This window comes from Macrotis lagotis, chromosome 6 (genome assembly GCF_037893015.1).
Source record: "Macrotis lagotis isolate mMagLag1 chromosome 6, bilby.v1.9.chrom.fasta, whole genome shotgun sequence".
In the NCBI taxonomy this organism is placed as follows: Eukaryota; Metazoa; Chordata; class Mammalia; order Peramelemorphia; family Peramelidae; genus Macrotis; species Macrotis lagotis.
The window spans coordinates 125,480,255-125,503,496 of record NC_133663.1 but is presented as its reverse complement, the minus strand read 5'-3'; the positions used below and the strand labels follow the sequence as shown (position 1 = coordinate 125,503,496).

At 37.1% G+C, this 23,242-nt stretch overlaps 1 protein-coding gene across 3 annotated transcripts; it reads right to left on the bottom strand.

Moving 5' to 3' along the window:
• Positions 1 to 1,944: 1,944 nt before the first annotated feature.
• On the bottom strand, positions 1,945 to 22,582 carry KLF5 (KLF transcription factor 5). Of its 3 annotated transcripts, none has more exons than XM_074191807.1 (4): positions 22,352 to 22,582; positions 15,033 to 15,906; positions 13,733 to 13,792; positions 1,945 to 3,803 (listed from the first exon to the last, which is right to left on the bottom strand). In XM_074191807.1, the coding sequence occupies exons 2-4, from the start codon at positions 15,892 to 15,894 to the stop codon at positions 3,625 to 3,627; spliced, it is 1,101 nt and encodes a 366-aa protein (XP_074047908.1). In that variant the 5' UTR covers positions 15,895 to 15,906; positions 22,352 to 22,582; the 3' UTR covers positions 1,945 to 3,624. The 3 variants fall into 3 exon arrangements, with proteins under 3 accessions (XP_074047908.1, XP_074047907.1, XP_074047909.1); XM_074191806.1 differs by lacking the exon at positions 22,352 to 22,582 and adding an exon at positions 17,355 to 17,926; XM_074191808.1 differs by lacking the exon at positions 22,352 to 22,582 and adding an exon at positions 16,606 to 16,893.
• Positions 22,583 to 23,242: the final 660 nt, after the last annotated feature.

Below are 23,242 nucleotides of genomic sequence, written 5' to 3'. Positions count from 1 at the left end.
GGGGAAAGGCTGAACAAATTGTGGCAAATATGTTATGGAATACTATTGTTCTATTAGAAACCAAGAGGGTTGGGGATTTCAGAAAAGCCTGGAAAGACTTGCATGAACTGAAGTTGAGATGGCCAGAACATTGTATACCCTAACAGCAACATGGGGGTGATGATCAACTATAATGAACTTGCTCATTCCATCAATGCAATAAGGGCCAATTTTCAAGCTCCTGTGATAGAGAATACCACCTGTATCCAGAGAAAGAACTGTGGGGTTTAAACAAAGGCCAAAACCTATTACTTTCCATTTTTAAAAAAGGGCTCATGTGTACACCATAATTTTGCTCTAATATTTTATTTTCTCCTCTATCATTTCTCTCAACACATTCAATTTCAATGTATAGCATGGAAACAGTGTAGATTATCAGACTGCATTCTGTGGGGGTGGGGCAGAAATTGTAAAATTAAAAAACCTTACAAAAATGATAGGTAAAAACTACTACTGTATAACTAGAAAACTAGTATTTTTTTTAAAAAAAAGAAAATAGGGGCGGCTAGGTGGCACAGTGAATAAAGCACTGGCCCTGGAATCAGGAGTACCTGAGTTCAAATCCAACCACAGACACTTGATAATTACCTAGCTGTGTGGCCTTGGGCAAGCCACTTAATTCCATTTGCCTTGCAAAAAAAAAATTATATATATACATATATAAAACCTAAAAAAATGAAGGACAGGGGACAGCAGCTAGGTGGCCCAGTGGATAGAATACTGGCCCTGGAGTCAGGAGGACCTAAGTTCAAAATCGGGCCTCAAGTCAATTGTTTAGCTATGTGATCTTGGGCAATTCACTTAACCTCATTGCCTTGAATAAAAGTTTCAAAAGGAAAAAAAAAAGAAAATGAAGAGTATCATTTGGATACAACCAGTTATCCAAATTCATTTAGTTCATCTATTTCTCCTTCTCCAAGAGACTTATCTAGTATTCTGCTAAAATCTCCACATTTTGACAAGACCTGCTCCTAATCAAATCATGTGGTTAGCAATTATTTACCACTTTGTTAAGAATTTTTTTCTCATAGATCTAGTTAAGACTCATTCTATTGTCTTCTCTTTTCTCCTTTTGAAAACTGGGACATTTTACCCTTCTCCAATCTTGGATTAACTTTCTTGTTTTCTATGATCTTTCAAATATCACTGATAGTGACTCAACAATCTTATCTGCCAGTTTTTTCAGGTCCCTGGGGTACAATTCATCTGGGTCAGGTGACTTGAATTCATCAAGGGCATCTAAGTCCTCTCTATTTTCTTATCTCTGTGGTAAAGATTAAAATGCAACGGTTTCTTAAGAGCAAGTAGGGGGAGGTGTGTGCTCCACTGCAAGGTGGATGACCCTCCTCCCAGAGGGTCATTCAACTAGTATCGGAGACGGTACTTGAACTCTGCTTCAAGTCTCATACTCCATCAAAAGTCCTTCATTGCTTCTTTTTTCATGCTCCACACGAGGCAAACAATATTTAAGGATGGCCTAGAATAGTCACAGGAAGGAAAAAACAAATTAACTAATAATTATGCTTCCCCTTATGCTTCCATTCTTAAGGATAATTACATGTTAAATTCAATCTTGGTTATCTTAAATGAAGGTTTTGGCTATTATAAAATGCTATCTTTAAACATTCTTGTGGACTATTTAATTGCCCCAGTAAGGGGGTAACTTCTAAATGAACTCTAGGAATGGAATTTGTTAATTGTCACATATATTTGTCAACATAATATACTATAAATTTATAATTTTGACTTTAAGATTAAAAGGGACTTCAATTCATAATTCCCATAATATGAGGAATTACATCTGAGAACTAGAGTACTAGTAGGGTGACTTGATCTTTCAGACAGTCTACTACATCAAGTTAACCTCTCAAAAGCCAAAATGATTTAACATAAAGGAACACCATAAATATTTTAGGCACTTTTTATTTTTCAAAAAAAAAATTGTCATAATATATAAACATTTCATTCTCTCAAAAAAAAAATTCTACAACTATACAGCTGTTTGCTCCATTTGCATAGGAAATACCACAATACAAAAATAAGGGGGGAAAAGAAGCAAAACAGCAACCAATTTATGTTTTGTATGTACGTTTCCATGTATAAACATATTAAGCCTCTTACAAAATTATTTACACCATGTGTCAACTATTTACATTTCTTTTAAGAGCAACTTTGTTCTAACAAACAAAACTATAATTTATCAAATGTATGTAAAATTGTCTTCTAAAAAAAAGTTACTATAGTTTCACAAAATAAATAAAGACAAACATATTTTAAAACAAAATTAAATTTTCATTTTTCACTTGAGACCCTTTTTGGCGTTTTGCTTATTTATTCTGCCCTTTGGTTAACAGCATTACATTACTATTCTATATTGCATAAATGTAGCAGTTGCATCCTTAAATTTTCAACATGTCAGTCAATATTTAAAGGCAGACACTGCGTCAATATTCACAATGGATTACTTAAGACTGCACTGTAATTTAAGTAAAATTACTGTGTCTTATCTTACTGTACATTACTATAAAGTACATGCAACATCCACATAAAATAAAATTGGCGTGGAACCAACAGTACTGCACAAGCTAACATTTCAGTATACAAAAACTGCATCATAAATCCTTCTTTAGTGATAGTGTTTAGCTTATTGTAAGAGGTTTAACATTTTATATATTGTAACTATCCTCATTAAGCCAGTGACATTTACAATTTATGTAAAATGCTTTGCCCCTTTAAGCAACCCTATTTCAATCAGTGCATAAATTTTGCTTTTAATATCTGAATGATTATCAGAGTGGGTTTTTTCCCCCAGAATTTGTTTTTAACAATAAAGTCATGTTGTTATTGTTTGGAAAAGTAACTTAAAACAAATTCCATGTGAATATACTATTGTTATTTTCAAATCAGTACTTTTGATTTTTCTACAAGAATCCTAAAAACCTGTAATAATCCTAGAACTGATCTGCACATTTACAAAAATTTCTATAGCAAATATATGCAACACATCCTTAAACAAACAAAAAAAAAAACCACCCCACATTTGTTCAATGGCTGTTTGTGAATTTCCACATACATTGCTTCTTCAAAGAATTTCATAACATTTAAAACTAATTCAATGACAAGTAAAATCTTGACACTTTGTAATTCATAATTCCATTCCATGACTGCCAACTCATTTGTGTTCTAAAGAGGGTCACAATAAATGATAATGCTAATGTAAAAAACAAGGCGAATGTTCACCGTCCCCCTCCAACATAATCCCTCCCCTCCCTTCTTCCCTTTAAAACAAAACAGAAAACCCAAACCTACATAACTCAGGGTGTTGAGATGTGACTACTTATTATGAGATGAAACCTGCCAAATAAAGCCATATATTACAGCAAGCAGTATCAAGTTCTTAAAATGAATGAACACTTTGGTATTAATATAACATATTCCCTGTTATCTCTCAAATATACAAAATATACACTTCCAGTTTTCAATTTCTTTATGGTAAGTTCATAGTTAAAAATTTGCCAAATCTAACTGCATAACATCAATAATGAATTGCATAGACTCTGACAAGCCTCAAGAAAACAGTTCATCTCAATTCTGGTGTCTCTTCATGTGCAGAGCAAGGTGATCAGAGCGAGAGAAGCTCCGGTTACACACAGCACATTGAAAAGGTTTGGCTCCCGTGTGTTTCCTGTAGTGACGTGTTAGTTCATCAGAGCGAGCAAATCTCCAGTCACATCCTTCCCATGTGCACTTGTATGGCTTTTCACCTGCAACAAATTAAGGAATTAGTAGGTTAGATGGCACATTCAAAAAAAAAAAATAGGTATTACCTAAGACAAGAAAAGGAGTTACAGCAACCATTTATGACTCACCACTTCTTGATGGTATTTTTTTTACTTCCAATTATTAATACTTTGGCGAAAAGGCAAAGATTCAAAGAAAAGGGATGTATATTGTAATGTCATTAAACTGGTACTCATCTTTCCTTTCCTACAGGTGACTTTAGCTGTATGTACAAAGCTAGCAAGCATCAAGACCAGTATTGATACTGCAATTGGGTGTTCTCAAATAATCATAACATGATTTTTTAATTACACTCCCCTTGTTAAATCTTTCCAAAGACTCAAAGATCTAAATAAAAATTTTACACAAACATTTGAAAACTCTAGCTCTTAAAAGATTCAGAAGATGTGAGGGGCAAGGGAGTGGAAAGAGAAAGCTCTTTAATATCTATGGAGATGGCAGTAATCTTTTTTAATACTATATAAAAGCTGAAAAAAGATGGTCAAAAAGATCTTAATTTTAGAGCATAAGGGACATAATAACCTCTTTCCTACTTAGATCCAGAATGTGGTAGAATTTACATCTATTTACCTATACACAAAAATCACTATATTTTCGTCAGTTAAGATTTTAAATATTGGAGCTGGGGGGGAAATGGGAAGACATAGAAAAGGGGAAAACCTAATAAATGTTTTCCAACTGTATTAAAAGTTTAGGAATGGATTCTAAATTTTAAAGACTTTTCTCACTAATCAAAGTTATCTCCAATTTGTAGATTTTGTTACATTAATAACTATGCTTGGCTTACATACAATAGTTATTAGGTAGGCAAGTGAAAGACAAATTAGACTGACTAAAATGAATGAGGTATTAAAAAGAAAAAACTATGTGTTCCTCTTATTTTCTGGAACACCTAAGCTGCTTCTTTACACTTCTTAGTGGTTAAAGTCTTTTGGTATAATGCCCTCCTCTTCTTCTTCTTGTGCACACTGATGGCCAAAAAGAGTGAAATTATTTTAGTATTAAAGATGTGGTTTTTTTAAATTATGCCATCAACACTGAACTCTCCCTCCCCTTCAAATAATTCCCTCCCCTTCAAATAATATATCTTTAAATTTTAGATGTGTATTTTAATGAGGTAAAGAATATAAAATTCCAAAACTGCACATAATCAAGTTCTTTTTAGTTAATCCCTTCATATTCACTTCAAAATGAATCTCAAGCTAAAGTACTCATTCCCCAAGTACATTTCTGATGTTTCAATTATTTACTTCAATATCAATGATTGCTCACTTTTAAAGCAAATTGAATAAAAGTAGCATCATAATAATAATAATGGAGAATAAGCATTTTTTATAAAGGACCTACTAGGTACTGTACCATAAGTACTGTGCTGAAAGCTGTTAAAAGCTTTTTTTTTTGGCATATTTTATCTCCCAAATTATGACACCCATTTTACAGTGAAGGAAATGAAGGCCAAGTAGTGATTTGTTTATTCAGAATCATACAACTAGCACTGTCCAAGTTTGATCTGAACTCAAGAGTTCCTGAACCAGACCTAGTCCTCTATCTACTGCCAGTCCTTTACTCGGTACATAATTAAAGACACTTGATTTGTGACTTAGAGATACAGATATTGCTCTTGCTGAAAAATACTTAGAAGTATATCAAAATGGGCTATCTTTTTTACAGGAAAAATATTTTTTTAATTCCTCATGAAAATATACAAATTCTGGAGCCAAGCATACTAGATATGTACTTTTTTGCTATTTATTGGAAAGAGGAATTTACCTGTGGTTTCTGTGGTGAGAAAAAATTGCCTAAAATTACCTTATTTTAAAAGAAATCATTCGAGTCCTTTGCTGAATTTAATGAGCAAGAAGACTTGAGTTGTCAGAATTTACCTTAATAACAAGAGACAGTAGACCCTTTTGTCCGATATTTTTGTTGGCAATGAAGCAGCAAGAATTTGTCGATAGTCTCAAAAAAGTTTACTTTACTGATTGTGTGAAATACAGTAGGCATTAAGTTTCTGAAATCTTGGTTCTATTCCAACACTATATGCCTATAGATTAATTCAACCAAGAATATTCCTGGTTTCCTAAATTTTAATTATTAGAGCCTGATCATTATATCATGTGGATATTTTACTGTAAAAGCAAAACCCAGCTCCTCCTCCACTTCAGGGAAGCTTCCATGGGATTTGTTAAAGTGTCAACACAGCTCAAGTAAAACACCATGGAGGAAGCTTGTACCAACTTCTGGCCAAACAGCACACTCCAGTCCTTTCTTCCACAGCCAGAAATACTATACACGGTACTTCTGGGAAACTGAACTGCCTTCCTTTTAAGTTATATTTCAACAGGATCGAGGTTTCGTAAGTTTAATTGGATTTTTGCATAAACCCTCTTCCAATGCCACCAAATTTAAAATATTTTGTTAGGCTCTTTCAACATAAAATGTATTTTTTTAAGTTCTTGCAGTTAATATAAAGCTTTGCAACAGCTAAGAAAAATGACAAGTTTTCACAACTTGGAAAACAAGTTCCCACTTTCTTAAATTTATGTATTACATAATTCTATTTTTAAGTATGAAAAATTAGTAATCCTAATCACTGAAGAAAAATATTAACAAGTTAGCTATGAATCTAAAATAGCCTTCATAGAGTGAAGTTTTGACTGTAGTAATAAAAAAGTAAAGAGAAGAAAGCAAATTAGGAGATGAACATTAAGAATACATGTCTGTAACTTTGCCTTAATATCACATTTAAATATTCCATTAGCAAGACAGAGAACAGCTGCTGCCTTGATTTTAAAAACACATAAGTATTGTTCCAAACTATGCATTGATTATAGTCACTTCTGAAATTTAGCTCAAGAGGAGTGGCTTAATGGAGGTAGCATTGGGGTTTTAAATACCTAGACTCTCTGGAACCATAAGTGGAAACTGGCAGCAAGGAGGCTCGTCTTAAGATTGGGAAGACTCAACTTAAAAGATTGACTTAGGCAATTCTGAAAAGTATTGTATATACAAAAAGCTACCTTTTTTTCTAAAAAGTAGTATAAAAGGTGAAAGAAAAAAAACCAATGTCATATATTCTCTTTCCAAAGCTTCATTCTGCCAATAGTCTATTTGTACATCTTTTGGAGGCTCGATAAGCTACAGTAAAAAACACTTTTCTGCACATTTGAAAAATAGTTATGACAGCCCATCTATTTCTTTCTCTCAGTGACTACAAAGGCAAAAATTTTATCTGTGTCCTTGAAGGCTATACAAATACAAGTAGATCTCAAGTTCTAACCAGATCCTACAAAATTAAGTTGCCCACCATCTAATCTGGAAACTCATCACCTAAGTTTATTAAGGAAGCCTCCTCCTCAAAAATACTGGCCATCACTCCTCACGAAAGCCTTTTATTAAAATACAGAAGGATTACAGAGCTGAGTCAATGAGCAGATAACCACACCAATGAAATTACAACTTTCCAAGTCTGCAGTACACATGTACCATTTAAAAAAAAAATAAAGCAAATCATGCTTACTGTGTCTAATAGGTATAAACACCATACCAAGACATATGGGGAAAGAGGAGTCAAATGAAAAATGATCCCTTCCTTCCCAGGTCTTAATATTCTATGTATCCATGTACATATTTTGCCTAACTGACCCAATTTTTAATTTTCCTTTTATTGGTAAGAAACAGTTAAACAATTCAAAAACTGATCAACACTCAGAACTTCCTGCTATTCTAAAGTGAAATATAGTTCTCATGTTTTTTTGTTATGAACTTACTTTATTTATTTTGGGGGGGGGGTATTTTATTGCCCAAAATGCTGAAGCTGTTAAAATGAACTGTAAAATAAATTAATCTTAGATTTGGAAAAACTTCAGAGGCCAATTACTCCTCACATGCCTAAGGGTTTATTCACCTTAAGGTTTGGATAGGTTTGAAGAGAGGGGAGAGAAGGAATTATCTTTATTTTCACTCTCACTGAAAAATATATAAAAATCACAGGTTAACAGACTAAAAGCTACAAACTTAGAGGTCATTTACTCTATATCTTATGAATCAAACTGAAACATAGAAAGGTTGTGACTTGCATCTAATAAAGTCAAATAGATAAGAGACAAGAGGCATAATTCAAACACACCCGGTTCTAGAGACACTGCATTATGCTATGCCCTTTACTCATTCTAAAGATTTTGTTTTACTATACACAGCCTGTGTGGAAAGTGTGATGATATATTGGATTCAATAACAGAATATAACCAATCTTGATAAATGAAAAGTATTTGAGGTTCAAGCCTAAGACATAATTACATCACATAATTACATAAAAATTTGGATTCCCAAGTCTCAAAAATCCAGGTACCCAAGAGTATGGAGTCCCAGGTTCTAGGGACCTAAATGTATTGAGATGCAGAAATGCTCCTTATAACAGGCCTGATCTATCTTTACAAGATATAATTAAGCAGGAAACCCATATTCTATAATGAATCATTGTCTCCTATAGTTTTTCTATTTCTGGTGACAGGTTTCTAATAATGAATGATGTTAGAATATAGCTGCATCATTAATAAGAAATATAATGATGTAAGATATTACTGTGTATTTGGACTTTTAAAGTACATCACACTGAACTTTTATGGAAGATCTTAAGAGTCAAAATACTTTCACTGCCCACCTCATAAGTAGGAAAAGCACTTTGTGAGGCAAGATATGCTACATAAATGGCTCCATTACTTTACCAAGTTTCTTTCCACCCTTGCAAGTTTGAGTTAGTTTTATTGCATAGTCAAACCTTCAACCAGCCACCCTGGCCAAAATGTAAAAGTTTTAATTTATTCTTAAATAGCTCATTAGAAATTCTAAAAAATAAATAATACAAGATGAAGAACAGAAATGATGCTAACAAGAAAGGCTAAATAAATACTACTAATTTTTCACTAATGGTGATATGGGTCATATAGAAAACTCCCAGAAAAATCTTTTTTCTGAATAAAATTCATTATAGCTCTAAACTAGTTAATCAAAACAAGGTTATCTTTAACCAATTTCCCATGGGTTTTTTTTTTAATTCTTGTCCTATAAAGGAAGTTTGGTCTTATCAGTGAATAATGGAAATTTAAAAACACCTGAAAAAATCATGAATTTAACTAAAGCATAAAATATAACACAAGGTAAGTCAAAAATTTTCAGAATGCACTTGGAGTAAAAGCTCTTGGTCAAAGATCTGACTGGTTCTAACCACCTGTGATTGCAATATATCACAATCAGGTGTGTAATCTCCTTCCAAATGATGGACACCAGGTATCCAAGAATTAGATGGATAAGGAAGGAATTCTTTAGTTACCTCTTGCCCACAGTCCCAAAGCTTCCATGTTTTCCATCATTATAAAGCATTTACATACAAGGCACTTCTGTGTCTTCCTTACTCCAACACTAGCCTCTTAGACAGTCAGATTAATAAAATATATACATAAAACGTAGTTACCAAATGACTCATTCTTCCCAATCCAAAAGCTCTTTGGAAAGTTTTTTAAATGATATAATCATTCAAAATTTAGTCAACATGCTATCCTTACATCTTATCAACTCCCTTCTACAAGGGACTGCATTTTCAAGGTCATCTTTAAGAATCTTCGTCCTTATTTTATACAAACTCCTTTTTGGGGAAAGGGGGCAGTGTCTGAATGTGATTTCAATGACAATTTCTAGAAAGTAACTGTGGCATCAGTGTCTTCTTCCACAATTCAACCTTTGAAGGTGGCCTGGGACACCAAGGTTAAGTGATCTGGGCAATACGCCGCATTAGAGGTGCACACTTAGAATAACCTACCTAGTCACTGTTTCATGTCTATGCAACGTACCTCGATAATTTCCATAATAAAATGAAATTCACCTGCAGTTTTCTAGACCTTTCATCTGTCTCACAAAATTTATGCTAAAACTGTTACATGTTGCACCAAAAAAATAAGACATCCTAATTGATAAAACTGTTTATGCTTTTTAGCAGAGCCTGGCACATACTAAGCACTTAAAAACACTAACAGAATGGAATATAATTTCCAAAGCATTTCCATATGCCATCATTCAAAAAGGATGCCAATGCAAAATTCTAAATGGGCAATAATCCCTAAGGAGAAATATACAAACATTTGAAATAAATGCAATTACCAAAATATTAAGGAGAAACCTCAGAAACCATTTCTTCATAACTTTGAGAAACTTTCCAGGGACTAAATCCATTTGGTGACATAAGATCTTTTAAATAATTTCAGATTGAATGTTTTCTCTAAAAGTAAATCCATCCACCATACATATTTATATGGGCATATTTAAAACACACACACACACACACACACATATATATGCGCATAGGTATATATTATACACACACATACACAATAAAAGTCAACTATGTATTAAACAACTATATATCTCAATCTCCTTATAGTTTATAAAATGGGGATAATATTTGCACTTGTTGGCAAAAGAAAATTTTTATAAGACTCTAAAGTGTTAAATAAATGTGATCCAGTTATTAATAAACTTTGGTTCAACAAATGTATCAAAATACAGCAATATATTGGGGGGATGTACTTTAAAAGTATTATATATATATATATATATATATATTTCTATATTAAATGCCTTTATGCTTTTTGAGTTTTTTTCATCTGAAATAAATGTAAATTAAATTCTGAAAAAAATAGGTTAAGTCTTTTAGCACATGAACTTTGGTGTTATCCTTTGATTGCTTTCAAGGTCTTATAGCTTGTTTTTTGGTTCTAGGTCATGTTCTAGATCATTGAAGTTAAGAGGAAAAAATGACCTTCAGATAAGGGAGTGGCTACCAAACAGACATTTTTCTTCTCTACATACAAGATATGACATTGCAATAAATTTCTAAAATAAGCTACCATTTTTTATTAATGTAGTGTTCTCCACGTGATTAGAAAATATGGTAAAGATATACAACTGAAAACTATTCTTTTCTGCATGATGTTCAGCCTTGATTCCTTTACTCACTTTAAATGTAATTTTTAAAATCTCCTTAAAATCAAAAACTTTAGGTAGATAAAATAAATATACTTAAGCATCCAGCCAACAACAATGATTTTCTGATAATGTAAACTTCAAGTAAGGTTTTTTTCCCCCCTGCAGTTTATGGTAGGTGGATATAAGATCAAAAAGGAAGATAAACAGGAAAAATCAAAAGGTGTGACATAAAGATAAATGGGGGGGGTTATGTAGATATGTTATTAGAAGGAATAATAAATATTACGAGTGCTTACACTTTACTACATATTGAAACCTGCAGGTCTGGATTTCTTAACCTTTGTGAAATCTGGTGAAGACCATGAACCCCTTCTGAGCAGACTAGCATACACAGCATCAAAGAAAACCAAAGGTTTAATAATCTCTCTAAATCTTGATTTCTACATTTATAAAAATGAGGCCTATAATATTCCCATTACCTCCCACAATGTGAAGAATGCTGTTACATCTAAGAAGTCAGAGAAATGTTATTGATTTTTAAAACATTTCCCAGTAAAACATCCTAACATACTAAAAATTTTTACCAAAAGAAAACGAAACCAAATTCATTAAATGAAAATATTTTGAAAATTATCAACTTCTCCAAACCTTAAGAGAAAAAAAACAAGGTGCATCTTGACATACTTAAGGTACAACTGGTGGGGGTGGGGGTATGCAAAGAGATAGCCCAGGCAAATTTAAAAGGCATTGTCTAAGAACTCAGAATAAGGGGAAAACAACTTCAGTGCTCTATGACTTCTGAAGAACGGGTTTAGCCAGATGAACAAGTCTGCTAAAACCCTCCCCAAGGCATTTGAAAGACTATCAAACAAAACTTTATTAAACTGGATTACATGGCCTCACTCACTTGTTAAATGTCGAAGGGAAAAACTTTAGTGAATAAATGAAAAAAAAGTTCACCAAACCTGGAATGACTTTTTTAAACAATAATTTTGCTGTTTTTACAATTAAAGCCCACAAAGAAAAAGCCAGAATTAAGAGTTGTTTGCTGTCAGTATGCTAACAGGTCAAGTTCCTGAACTCTTGAGATCAGCACTAAAAGTTTAAGAGTTCTAAAAATCTGCCAGGGTTGAAAGGTTATTTAGATATATCTGGCTCCAACTCAGCAGTATAAGACAATTACATAGCAATAGGCAATTGAACTGTAACCTCTTTACTAAAAAGACTTCAAATTTTATTTCACACCTAAGTCTTTCAAAAGGGCAAAAAAAAAAGACTTAAAATACTTTAAAAAAAATAAAGCCCATATATAAAAAATGCAGTATGTAGGTATTCTTCCTTGAGTTTTTTTAACCATGTCTATTATTTGGTTCAACATCAAATGCCTAAATCTAATTCATAGAGAAGCAGAAATTCTATCTTGCCATGAGCTTTGCACATAGTAGGTCCTTAGGTTTTAAAAGTAAGCATCAGTCAAAACAACCTGCTATTTTAAGTGATAATGAAGATATCTTTTCATTTCATTTTCAAAATTCAATTATCAAAAGGCCAAGGACTCCTGAATAAAAAGATCTCATCTATTAGAAACAAAGTATGTCAAGTCATGGTTCCTATACTACAGGTACAAAATGGCTGCAAATCTATTCCTAATAAGTCTGTTCAACACTAACCTTTGTTCAAATGCTTTTACTTTTTTAATGTAACAGTTAGAGATAACTACTTCATTTATCAAAACCCAATTTCCATAGTAACATCTAGCCTGGGGAGAATTCAAGTCTTTACACTAATCCAACAAACCATTCAAACTGTTGAATACTCTTTGTTTCCATAGCAATGACAGAATAATACATTTTGCTAGGTCATTGCTTATATTAACAAACTTTTTTTTTTGAACTGCAGGTAATAGCACATTCAGACTTATCTTTGCTCCTATTCCCTTATTTTTCCTAAATGGAAGGTGCTTTTAAATCCAGAGTTTTTTAAATATACTTTTATTACTCGATTAGAAACGTTATTGGCTATAATGTATGCTTCCAATAATACTTTACTATTAAATATATTTTAGCATCTGACTAAAATTATCGTACTACTACAATGCAATTAGCAATGTCGTAATTTTAAGAATAAAAAAAGCTACTGCCTATGGAAATAGATGTAAGACTTATTATATAAATGTAATATACAACAAAAAATACTTTTATTTTTAAAGTTTCCAAATACAGAAATTCTAGTTTTCTGATGTGGTCAAGTCTCAGATTTTCTTTAAATAAAATATTCTACAGTCTCCTTCACATATCTAAAGAGAAATAAAAATAAAGTTCTGGACTTGTAAACTAGCTAATTCCTGACCACTTACTTTAACCTCACCTTTCTGGGCCACACCTGCCTAGTGAAAATGCACATAAAAAGGGATATTTTTAGCTGGACTGAATTTGAACAAGGTGAAATCTAAAAATAATAACACAGCAATTACATATAAACTGCTAAATAGAAAAAAAAAAGTTTCATAATTATGGTGACGGGTCCCAAGACAAATTATTCCTCAAAGGGGGAAAAGTTTTTGTTGCTTTTTAAAAAACTGAGCTTAAACCTGAAATAACAGGTGCCACTGAGGCTTTTAAGTCCATTAGTAAAAATCATTGTTTACAGTTTTTGAAAAATTGAGAGCCAAAATCCACAGAACCATCTTTTCTAATAAGACTCTCAACCATTCTAGAACCATACTGTCCTAGATGTTTTAACTTAACTGGGGGCTTGATTGAGCCAAGCCTATGCTGAAAAGGAAGGCCATTAAAAAAAAAAATAAAGTTGACAGGAGAAAGAAGAGATCAAACAGGTCTGGGCTTTTAAAAGGATGAATACCACTTAGGATATTTACACAACTCCCAGAATTAACTAGAAAATTACATACCAGTATGAGTCCTCAGGTGAGCTTTTAAATGGGAAGACTTTGTATAAACTTTTGTGCAGCCTAAAATAAGAAAGAAGAGAAATAGCTTGTCATTTTGTAGAACCTTTTGAAATCTTTAGATCTGATGATTCAATAGTTTAAAATCAAAATAAAACCCCATGTTAGACTAATAGATATTTAAAAGTTTCACTTTTTCCCCCCTCTGAAGTATTAGCCAAAAACATTAAGAAGCTTGTTCCTATACATAAAAAAAAAAAAACCTAGGAGCCCAGTTACAATTAGAAAATGCTGTGTATATTATTCTAAGAGACACTTCAGTGACATATCCTTAAGTTTTTTAAAAATTGTGACATGCCCTCTAAAAGTCAACTTATATTACCCAAGATTACAGTAATTTTCCATATGTCTACATTTGTTTCTCCATTCAGCACTTGTCATGCCATATCATGTACCACAGTAAATAAATTACACCCTGCATTAAAGGCAGAAACTATGTCAGCAACTTGTCCAAACCTACAGTGTAGTAGTCAATTCATATTTGGGATCACATATGTAGTTAACAAAACAACACAATTGGAACTCATTTGAAACTATTAAAAATAAACTTCTTTGCAGGTCAAGGGGAAAAAATGAGGATAAGGCGGGTCTCACTTTCCTTCGCTTCTACCCATTAAATATCCCTCTACAGTCTGATTTAAAAATATGAGTTAAGGAGAATCAAATAACAAGAAGTGAAATTCAAGCCTAGCTTCAAAATACTTTATAATTTAAAAATATGTTGTCATCTTCCAATGTAGAACTCAGGAGAGGCACACTCTATTCAATCTAGGTCTGGAGTGCAAACCATGTGTACCTCATTCACGATGACAGAAAAAGAAAATTTCCTTGCAGACTTTAATGTATATAAATGAGTAGTGTATGTATACATTATACACTTATGGCTTTGTTAACAGTTCAAAGATTAGATTAAAAACAAACTGAAATTTAAGAAATTGCCTCAACTTTTCCATAAATCCTTTAAAGGTAGAACTAAAGTTACTTTTTTGTGGTTTTTTTTAAAAGGAAGAAGAGTTTATTAACATCTTCCTTTCCCCAAACATCAAGTTTTCATGCCAATACCTATTATTAGCAGTCTGTCTTTGGGTCCCAAATCTGATGAAAGAATAAAAATAGGGAGTCTGATCTTGTTACTGACAAGTAGTATTTTCCTAAGAAGCTTTAATCTTAAAATTGAAGATTCAAAGAGCAACAAAAATGCTAACTATGATGACTGGTGCTCTAACTAGCTAAGATGACTTACCAGGATAATCACAGTAGTGGATTCGTCTCTTCTCTAGATCTGGGTTACTCCTTCTATTGTATCTGACTGTTTGGATGTTCTGTGAATTAATTGGCAGGGTGGCTGGTAAATTTGGATTGTGAATTGCTAGTTTAGAAGCAATGGTAGCAGCATAAGAAGGAGGGGGTGTTAAATTTTGCAACATCTCTGCTTGTCTGTCTGGACTTCCAGGCTCTGAACTTGGTGGCGAAGGAGGGAAGTAAGTGGCCTGTTGTGGAAGAAACTGATTTTGCATTGTGTATGTGCAGGGGGGCATGCCCTGGAATTGCTTCATTGCAGTCTGTGGAACAGCTGAGGTGAGTGTGTTAAGGCCTGCCATGGCCGCTGGCATGGAGACATTGAGTGTGTCCATTACTGCTGTCTGGTTTGTAGAACTGGGCATATCTAAATCCGGTGAACTCAAAAGCTGGTACAACTGGCCCTGCTGGGGAGTGACAGAAAGGTGAAGATCTGGTGTTGGAAGTTCTTGCTTGATGAAAATGTTGTTCACATCTGGAGATGCAGTCTGGTGCGAGCTGAATATACTGGTGAATTCAGGGAGGGCCTGGGTGGGGGCTGGGGCAGGGGCAGTAGTTTCACTCTGATGGCTGAAAATGGTCACAGGTTCTGTCTTGATGTGGGTCACACACGGTCTCTGATTTTTGTACAAACCAGTTCTCAGGTGGGTGATGTCAGGGAGGAAGACGTTCATGTTGATGCTGTAAGGTAACCCTTCACTGTCCGTGAAGAACTGGTCTACCACGGAGGCACTGTCTCTCCTGTATTTCTTATGCTCTGGGATGATAGTAACTGGCGGAAGCTGAGGTGTCAGATACTTCTCCATTTCACATCTCGTCTAAAAAAAAAAATTCAAACGCATACATTACCCAACTATTTTTCATCATTTATGGAGGGGAGATAAAACATGTTATTAACTTGGGAGGATATAAGGGTACAAAATTCAACACAGACCCCTGACTATTCCAGTAAAGCGCATTTAGTGTAAATCTCCCAGTGAGCTATAAATATAGCAAGACATTCACTCTGGCCATTCTGTCTTTCATGATTAGTTCAGAGTCTGAAAATTACACCACCACCCAATAAAAAAACTTTTTTTTAACCCCAGACAAAAAAAAAGCTAAAGGAAAGGGAGACGAAAGAAAAAAGGAAGCAAGAGTAAAAATATCATTCTTTCTGATGCAATAAAACATTGCCCATAAAAAAGCACATGATTTTTGTCCTCTTAGTTTATTACAATTAAAGTACTGCATTGTGATAATACTGAATGTCTAACCTCAAGAAATTACTGTCTTCAAAGGCTATTACTCCTTAATTGTAAAAAAAAAAAATCAAATGCTGAAAACAAACTATATCCCTTGGATACCCAGAGATTTGTCTTTAATTAGGTTAATGAAAACTTTTTAAAAAAAGTGTTCCCCCTCAAAAAAGTGACCTCTGAAAATTTTTCATTTTTTGCCGACAGAACCCGTAAGTGGTTAATAGGATAATGAAATGTTCCTCTTGGTCTGCCTGTCCTCGGCAGATCTCTAATTACCTAGGGGAAAACCATTCCCTTTGGTAGCGTGGTGCTAAGGATCCTGGGTGGGCAGAGCCTGGCTGCCACCGGCACACTCATCGGCAAAACATCTATCACGTCCCCTTCGGGGGCCAAACGCCACATTCCCCCGGAGGCTGTAAAAAGCCCGGCCACGCCAGGCTGCCAAGGGGGCACAGAGAGAGACGAGACGAGAGAAACAGAGAAAGCGACGGGGGAGCTACAGAGGCGCACTCTCCGCCTGTCTCCCCCCAGGTCTGGGTGTTGCAGCCCGGCCCCGCAGCCCGGCCCGCAGCCCGGCCCCGCAGCCCGGCCCCGCAGCCCGGCCCCGCAGCCCGGTCCCGCTCCCGCCCGGGGCCCCCTCGGGGGTTTCTCTTCCGAGCCGGGCGCCCCGGGGGCCCATTTGGAACTCGAGACCCGTGGGGCGCCGGCGCGTCCAACTTTCTCCGCTCCCGGGCCGGGCCGGGCCGGGCCGGGCCCCGGAGTCCCGGGAAGTCTCTTTCTGGCCCGCGCGCGTGGGCGGGCGGGGCAGAGCCGCCGCGGAAACGGCCCTCGGACCCGCCCCCGCGCGCGTGGGGCAGGTGGAGCGAGCCGCGCCGCCCCCCGCAGGTAGGCTTCCCGGGGGGGGGGGGGCGCTTCGGGGCTTTTCGGGGGGTCAGCGTCGCAGCCGCGAGGCGAAAGGCGCCCCCGCGCCCGGAGGGGCGGCGGGACACACCCGAGGGCGGGGCGGGCGGGGCGCCGGCGCCTACCTGGACCAGCTCCTCGGCGGGCAGCCTGGCGCTCCCGGGCGGCGGCGGGTGGCCCGGGTGCGGCGGGTGCTTCAGCTCCTCCGCCGGGAAGAGCGCCGCTTCCCGGGCCGCGCCGCCGGCGCCCAGCACGGGCTTGAGCTGGGCGAACACGGGCTCGTCCTGGGGCGGCGGCGGCGGCGGCGGCGGCTGCGGCCCCGGCCCGGGCCCCAGGCGGGCGCTCATGGTCAGCACCCTGGTCGCCATGGCTCGCTGGCTGGCCGGCTGGCCGGGCAGCTCCGGGGCTGTGGATGGGGCGCGCTGCCCGCCTCCGCTCGGGCCGGCGAGTCGGGAGAGGAGGCGGAGGGCGGCTCCGGGCGGCGGTTTAAAAAAAAAGCCCAAGCAGCCCCACGTCTTCCCGGGCGGCACGCGCGAGCCCCGCGCCCCGTCTTCGGGCCGGCCGCCCCACCCGCTCGGCACTCCCCGGGACTGGGCTCCGCGCTGCGAACGCCCGTACCTGGCCCCGGCCGTCTACTGACACATGAGGCCCGCCTCTATTTCACCCTACTCCGGGGGGGCGGGGCTCAGGCTCCTGAGCGGCGGGGCCGCCGGCTTATCCGAAGGCGCCTGGGCCGGGCCTGCGTGGGCGGCCGGCCTATGAGAGGCCGGAGTCCGGACACAGTCAGGGGAAAAAAAAAGACGGCCCCGCCCCCCCGCCGCGGGACCGCACCCCTCTCGGGCCACGAGCGGAGCCGCGCGCAGGCCGGCGGCGCAGTTTGTACACAAGTTCCCTGACAGATTGTGGAGCCCGGGGAGAGCGCGGAGGGGGAGGGGAGCCGGCGCTGGGTGGAGGCGCCGGGGGCAGATTTCTCCGGACTGTTCTCTCCCGGGAGCAGAGGGGGAAAGAGTTTTGCACGTCCCGGGAGTGGTGCGAGGACCGAGGCTGCGGGGCCCCGCGCCCCGCGGCGCCCAGAGCGAGGAGACCCCCGCGCGGCCGCCGCTTCCCGGCGCAGGGATGCCCTCGCCCCCCTTCACAACTTCCAGGGGCCAAAGAACGTTTCCCTGCCCGTGGCACACACTTGGCATTGCTTAACATGTTCTTTTACTGAATCTTGAGATGGCCAGAACCGTACGGTGCATTTAGAAAAAAAAAAAAAAAACTTGTCCGAAAATGAAATAAAAATAAAAATTGACTGAAAATGAAAAAAAAATTTTTTTGGGGTTCCCACAAAGTTACAAATTCGGGAATACGTAGAGGGCAAAATGTTTAGAAAATAATTATTGGACGCTTGTTTGGCCATTTAGATAAATACCCCGGGGTGCCTCGCATTAAAAAAAGGATAAACAAGGTGTGTTCATAAGCCATAGACGTGCCCAGTGGCGCTGAAGCCGAGGGGGTCAACCAGCCAAAGCATCGGCTGTCGCTCAGTCTTTGTTTGGGGCTGTGGAAGATGAAATTTTGCCAGTAAAAAGCCAAAGAAAGCCCTCTCCACTTGATCCTTAGTGTTCTTGGATGATGTTGTAAAAACCCGCACAATAAACTCAAGTTTCTAATCTACTGTCCAGATGCCCATGTTATGAATACTATTTATCACTTATAGTTTACATTCTACAGTTCCATATTCCTCATTTCACACTCAAACAGGGGTAGGGGTAGGGAATGTTTCCAACACGCTTATAATGCAACGAGTGGCCCTAGACAACTAACCATACCTCCTAAGTAGGTTATTTTTCTCTCATACTAGGTCCTAGACAACTAAGCATCTTCAAATCTCATGATTTAAATGAAAAAACAATCAGAAAAAATGAAACCTATCCCATAAGATTATTGTTCTCTCACGTACTAGGTCCTAGACAACTAAGCATCTTCAAATCTCATGATTTAAATTTAAAAAATCTATAAGAAAAAATGAAACATACCCCATAAGCAGATTATTGTTCTCTCACATACTAGGTCCTAGACAACTAAGCATCTTCAAATCTCATGATTTAAATTAAAAAAAATAATCTATAAGGAAAAATGAAACATACCCCATAAGCAGACTACTTTTTTCTCACATACTAGGTCCTAGACAACTAAGCATCTTCAAATTTCATGATTTAAATTTAAAAAAATCTATAAGAAAAAATGAAACATGCCCCATAAATAGATCATTTGTCTCTCACATACTACTTAATTCATTACCATGCCTGTAATAATTGCTTAAAGAGAATGGTGGATGATTACATTCATATTTAGAAACTGTAATTTATGATATTAAGTATCAAAACATTTTAAGTGGACGGTCCCACGCTTTATATTCCATTTCATTAGTTACCCAGTTTTGCTACAGCATGCAAATTATTTCTTCAGATAATTGGTAAATTACTTATCCAATTGATTTTGACATTTTACAATACCCTCTTTACATAAAATTGGTGAGAGATTTTTTCATTTGATGCTTGATGACATTTTCTAACTTTTTCTGACTATCAATAAAGGTTTAGTATTTCATTACTGGATGTGTTCAGAACTTTTTAAAATGTACTTTGCTGATTTTTCACTTTTTTACCTTCAGTGCAACTAATAAATAATAATAATTTTAGTTTAATTTAAACAGTTAAATCTATTTTTAAAGCCCTTTTACTTGCTTCTTTTAGCTTGAGTTACAGTGAGCTATTTCGGTCCAAACTATCACCATCTTTGAGATTATTTACAATGCTAGAAAACACCATTCACCAAACTTTTCCCTCATGTATATTTTAATCAAATTTTTAAATTAAAAGAAAATTACTGCTAAAATTTTTTTCAAAAACTTATAGTCACTATAATTTCTCAAATTTCCATCTTAATGAATATAGATATGATCACAACTTATGGATGTTGTACTTTCAACACATTTATAGTATAAAAGCTGAAGAAATTCTTTTCTAGCTTAAATGCAGAGCCATTTATTCAAATTAAGTTTCTGGCATGAGGTTTCATAGTGCTACTTTAAGTAATGGTTTCTCTGAAATGCCCAGATCTGGCAGTCTCACAGAAAATAACTAACTTAGCCCTGTACAATAGTAGGGAAATTGGAAAGTAATCCTTTACAAAAAACATTCGCCATGCAGATCTGAACACATAAAGAACATTGCTCTCAAGCATTTTTGTTGCTGTTGACTCCAACATTAAGCCAGTGAAAATTTTTTCCCTAAAGTTTGCTAAAAAGGGTTAAAACTTGATAAATATTTTCAACTGCTCCAGGTTCTCCATTGGCATGGAGCCAGGAAGTGTGAATGGACAGATCCTCAATTGCTTTGAACTTTTCTAGTTCTTCGCATTCCTTCCTGCTTAGTAGTTCTGTACCATTAGGGTAGATAGGAGAAAACAAAAAACAAATGTCAAGTTTTAGAAGTTAGTGTGGCCTGGCAGTAGTATGTTGCTGAACTGCCATAAGGAGGATTGAAGGCGAAAAAGGAGTTAAGAAATTGAGATAGGAGGTAAATAGTAGAAGTAATGTGCATGCTGAAGCCCTTAGTCACTGGGCACCACAGATCTAGTCTTAGAATAAACCCTAAGTGTGACTATCTTTACGGGAATAAATGTTCCTGAATGTGTGGGGGCTGTACAGGCATTTATGGTGGGGGTGGGGGGAGTATGGGGGGGGGAGGAGGGAGAGGGAGTGGAAAAAGCGTGGATAAATAGCTCCTGAATGATGAGATGAGAGAAATGTGAAGGCTGCCCTGCCCCAGTGAGACCTTCATATCAGGACAAGGAAAAAGAAAATCTATATTCAGATGCCTGGTAAAAATATCAAGGGTGGCTGGAAAATTAAGAGCCTTAGACTCTTCTTGGTAAACTTATATAGCCTGTTAGTACAATTTTCCACTGACTTTTAGAAAAAAAAATGACTAAATTGTCCCTTATTTTTGCAAAATTATAATGAGGTGCCTATTTCAAATAAACTGTGATTACTGGGGCTTTTAGAGGCAGATTGAAAAAGAGGAGTAAAAACAGTAAAAATATTCTTCTCCATAATATCTTTAATAAAAAAAAAAATTCTTTTCCAAAGGAAAATGAAGACTATCTTGCCAAAGGTTATTGTTTAATATTTATTGATTGCCCGTGGTGTGTTAGGATCTGAGTCGATAATACATTCAGAGACAAAGGCAGTGCTTCTCTAAGGTGATATTTTACATATACACTGAGAAGAGGACAGGATCTCTGATTTCATTAAGTAGAGGAAACTCCCTTTGGCAAAACAGGCAAGTATCTTCTGTGCAATTTATAGTCTTAGAGAGGTGCTTAGAACACTTGAGAAGTTAAGCCACTTGAGCAGGGTCAAACAGCCAGTGTGTCAGAGGCAGAATTCACACCCAGAGCTTCCTGCTTTCTAGGCCAACTTTCTTTCTACTCTTCCATGCTGACCCACTGTATAGAAATATTAGTAATAATTCTTATTTACATATTGCTTGAGGGTTTGCAAAGGATTTTACAAGCTTTATCTCATTTGATCTTCACAGCTCTTTGACTTTTTATCAGCTTGTATTTGTTTATATTTTTTATTCACAAAGGAATCAATCATTAAAAGTGCAAAACCAAAAACACCTACATTCCAGTTAATAATGTTCTGAATTTTAATAGTTGGAACTTAAACAACAATAAAACCCTGTTTGGAGACCTCCAGAGAAAAGATTGGTACAATGCAGGGAAGCTTTATAGACCTGATGTTTCAGGATTGTTTGATTCATCTTCTCCTTACCTTTGTTTGTAGGAACATCTGTAGTTTCAAAGAACACACAACATCATTTATGAGGCTTAATCATAACTTCCATTTCCTCAATAATATTAAGCCCTTGATATCCTAATCTTTCCCCCTTCTTGTTCTGGGTAAAAGATAGTAAGATTAATTTTATATTTAAGTTTGTATTTCTCTTTCTGTTTTTTCATAAAGCACCACTTGATAGCAATGTCATTGCATTTTGGAGCCCAAACTCTAACTTTTCAAGCCAAATTTTAGGATTCTCCCAGTGTAAAAACAGTAACTTTTTTTTACCTTTTCTTCCAGTTGACCCTTCTCTTGAACACAGGAATCAATTTTTCCACCCTCCTATCACACGATGGGCTGGCAAAACACACACATAATGGAAGGCTTACGCCATTTTATAGGCCTAGTACAGTGCTCCTTAAACTGTATTTCAATTCTGACTCTGAACAGGCTGGGTAAAAAAAGACTAATCTAAAAAAAAACCTCAACTGCTACAGCTATACCCAGCAGCAGAGTATGAGGGACTCACTTTCAGAACATTTAGAGTTGCCACATCACCCACATCACAATGGGCAGAATTTTGAGCCAATTGCCAAGCACTGTGACCAAAGCGGCAGCAATGCCATGCATGTAGCAGGCACTCAATAAAGACTTATTGAATGAACTGCCCACTGGTCACTAACAAAAATATTCTTTTGATCACTGTACTACAAATAAAACTTGTAAAGATGATACTATCAAATATGACTCTTTCATGCTTTCAACTCCGATCCGAACAAATGTTGATTAAGCACCTACTATATTCAGAGAAATATGTTAAGTGCCAAAGGAAAAATAAAGAATAAGACATGGTTCCTGCCGTTATGGAACTGACATTCTAAAGGGTAGATGTAACATGTATACAAATAGCCATAATGCAAAAGAATACTAGAAGAGTGGTACCAATTATATTCCATTATAAGTTCAAGAGAGATCATTACTGACTGAGGTGTTCAGAAGTATCAAAGAAGGGTTTACATCTGAGCTGAGCTTTATAGAATGAGCGATGTTACTCCTTCGTTCCCGAAGAAGATCATGACATCAGGGAGGTGATGCCATGACAAGCAGATGAACTGGATTTGGGTTGGGGGTGTGGGGGGGGAGATGTGCTAAGTCACCAATCTCTCTTTCTTCTCCAGA